Source organism: Pteropus alecto, unplaced genomic scaffold (assembly GCF_000325575.1).
Source record: "Pteropus alecto unplaced genomic scaffold, ASM32557v1 scaffold98, whole genome shotgun sequence".
NCBI classification, from domain to species: domain Eukaryota; kingdom Metazoa; phylum Chordata; class Mammalia; order Chiroptera; family Pteropodidae; genus Pteropus; species Pteropus alecto.
In genome coordinates this window covers 21,046,695-21,047,503 of record NW_006443570.1, presented here as the reverse complement: position 1 = coordinate 21,047,503, position 809 = coordinate 21,046,695, and the positions used below count along the sequence as shown (strand labels likewise).

The following is an 809-nucleotide window of genomic DNA, read 5'->3' as shown; positions in this document are numbered from 1 at the left end:
GCAGCACCCACAGCGGCCGGCCCTCCACCGAGCTGCCAATGCTGAAGAGGCGAGCCAGGCCCGGGGGCCCCGCGGCGGCCGCCTCCCTCAGCGCCGAGCCCAGCTCCTCTTCGTGGTAGTAGTGGTTGAACTGGCCCTTGTCCGTCTCAGCGCCCGCGCTCGTCGTCGTCGCCTCCGCCTTCTTGATGTGAGCTGCCCGGGCCGGGCTCCGCAGCAGCAGCAGCAGCAGGCACAGCAGCGGTGGGAGGTGCCCCGGCCGCCAGGGTGGCCGTGAGTCCCAGCCGCTCGCCATCTTCCAGCAGCGCCACTAAGCCCGGCTCCGCTCCCGCGGCTCCGCGCTTGGGGCGGCGGGGGCCCGCCGGATCCCCTCCGCACCTAGCAACCCCATCCCGCCCACCGGCCTCAGCCAGTCGTGAACGGCTCTGCTGCTGCGTCACGTCGGGGGGCGGGGCTTCCCTTAAAGCAGCCGATTCCCTCTGGGTATGCCTTCCGCCTGTCCCAGACGAGTGTGGTCACTTTCTTCTTTCGGTAAGGTTTCTCTCGCTCTTTCCTCCTCCCCATTTTCTCTTCTGCATTTGCTTCTTCTCTACTCGCTCAGTCTCCTTTATGGCTTACCTCTTAATTTTCACTCTTGTTTCTCTGACTTCTCTTACTAGCCTCCTTATCATCTTTGTTACAGCTTTCCCCAGCTGCGCTTTAACGCTTAGAACCGAGAATTGAAAGAATCAAAAGGTTCGAAAGAATCTATGTTGGAAGAGCCAAAGGATGACTTAGCCTTTTCCACCTTGCACCCTTTCCACCTGGTTGTC

At 61.6% G+C, this 809-nt stretch overlaps 1 protein-coding gene across 1 annotated transcript in view; it reads right to left on the bottom strand.

The window, feature by feature from the left end:
• Nucleotides 1–373, bottom strand: part of CPD (carboxypeptidase D) — a 57,760-nt gene extending 57,387 nt beyond the window's left edge. The window contains exon 1 of the mRNA XM_006925041.3: nucleotides 3–373. Within this exon, the coding sequence (XP_006925103.1) occupies nucleotides 3–292 (290 nt within the window). The 5' untranslated portion in view covers nucleotides 293–373. The remainder of the gene's footprint in view (nucleotides 1–2) is intronic.
• Nucleotides 374–809: the final 436 nt, after the last annotated feature.